This window comes from Cebus imitator, unplaced genomic scaffold, assembly GCF_001604975.1.
Source record: "Cebus imitator isolate Cc_AM_T3 unplaced genomic scaffold, Cebus_imitator-1.0 Scaffold257, whole genome shotgun sequence".
NCBI lineage: Eukaryota > Metazoa > Chordata > Mammalia > Primates > Cebidae > Cebus > Cebus imitator.
The window spans coordinates 2,168,610-2,170,481 of NW_016107572.1; the positions used below are offsets into that span (position 1 = coordinate 2,168,610).

General features: G+C 51.1%; 1 protein-coding gene across 2 annotated transcripts in view; it reads right to left on the reverse strand.

Annotated features, from left to right (window-relative positions):
• The window catches only part of CACNA1S (calcium voltage-gated channel subunit alpha1 S), a 77,078-nt gene that overhangs the window by 4,602 nt on the left and 70,604 nt on the right, over positions 1–1,872 (reverse strand). For both annotated transcript variants that reach the window (XM_017499408.2, XM_017499409.2), the window contains one exon: positions 771–899. In XM_017499408.2, coding sequence (XP_017354897.1) covers positions 771–899 — 129 coding nt within the window. The remainder of the gene's footprint in view (positions 1–770; positions 900–1,872) is intronic.

A 1,872-nucleotide genomic window follows, 5' to 3' on the forward strand; every position in this document is an offset into this window, starting at 1 on the left:
ACACGGGCACACAGAAGGGAAGTGAGGTCAGAGGGGACACGGGCACACAGAAGGGCAGTGAGGTCAGAGGGGACACAGACACACAGAAGGGCAGTGAGGTCAGAGGGGACAAAGACACACAGAAGGGAAGTGAGGTCAGAGGGGACACAGGCACACAGAAGGGCAGTGAGGTCAGAGGGGACAACGACACACAGAAGGGCAGTGAGGTTAGAAGGGACACAGGCACACAGAAAGGAAGTGTGGTGCAGGGGTGAGGGCTGAATCAGGAGTCTGAAGCACTGGGTTCTAGTCTCCTCTCTGAAACTAATTTACTAGTTGATACTGGACATCTCACATGATCTCTGTGGGTTGCTATTTTCTCATAAGTAACCAAAAAGACCTACCTAGGTGTCACTGAAGACCTTCCAGCTCTAAAGTGTTATAAGAAACAATAGACAGAGCTAAGGATGGAGGACAGGCCTCACTGGAGGCAGGCGGGGCATTTGATCCTGGAGGGCCTCTGGGTGGTTGCCTAGGGTTTGTGGGTAGGGAGGAGAGGAAAGGGGTGACATTGGGCAGGGAAAAGGGTGTGTGGAATTTGACACCTCTAGTAGGTCAGGTCATTGATTCTGAGTCCCAGGAGAACTGGGTAGTGAGGTGGAGAGGTGGAGAGGGGTATCTTTGGCTCCCGTGTCCCCCTCTTGTGTGGCTAGGCTCCTGGCCCTCCTCTCTGTGAGACATTGCCACTCATGGCGTCTAGACCACTAGGAGTGCTCCTGGCTCTCCCTCACCCGGAATATTCCCTCCTCCATCGCAGCCTCCACCATGGCTCTCTCCAGCTCCTCCTCAGCAGCCAGGTCTCCTGAGACTGTGCGACGGATCTCGGGGGCTGCCTCCTCCTCAATGGTCCGCAGCCCTGCCTGGGGATGGAGAAGGGACCCAGTGATCTCTCCAGCCAAGGAGAGGATACCAGTACCACTTTTTGTGGCTCACTTGTCTCTTATCACTGTACCCAGGGCTCTCCCGAAACCCCAGTCTAGACTCCACTCTCCCTCTTGGGTCACTGAACATCTCAGGTACCTGAGAGGCCACCAAGTCCTGCTCTAGCCTCTGGAATAGCCCACACATTAATTGTTCCCAATGAGCCATCTCTTGACCCCACTGGTCGAAACTTCATGCCCTTCCCAGGATTCCAGGTTGAGAAGTCTTCTTACTCAGTACAGTCTCCTAGATTCAGTGATCTCTATTGATTGCATATGTCATGCATATATAGTTGATCAAAGTTAATATCAGCAACAATGGGACAAGTCAAGACTGGTGTCACCTAACAGCTTGTAATGAGAACACAGCATCATTTCTGTGGCATTCTTATCCAAGATGCATATCCTAGGAATCAGACAGACCCCAAATGAGGGACATACTGACCTGCAGTCTTTAAAAATGTCAGATCGTGTCAAGGAATGACTGAGAAACTCTTCCAGATGGAAGAGATTAAAGAGATACGGCAACTCAGTGCACTGTGTGATTCTGGATTGGATCCATTTGCTATAAAGGACATTTACTGGGACAGCAAGTGACATGTGAGTGGGATCTGAGGATTAGAATATAGTAATGTATTGGCTGGGCATGGTGGCTCATGCCTGTAATCCCTGCACTTTGAGAAGCTGAGGCAGGCAGATCACTTGAGGTTAGGAGTTTGAGACCAGCCTGGCCAACATAGCAAAACCCCATCTCTACTAAAAATACAAAAAGTACCCTGGCATGGTGGTCTGTGTCTGTACTCCCAGCTACTTGGGAGGCTGAGGCATGAGAATGGCTTAAACCCGGGAGGCGGAGGTTGTAGTGAGCCAAGATCGTGCCACTGCACTCCAATAGAGTGGACAATAGAGCAAG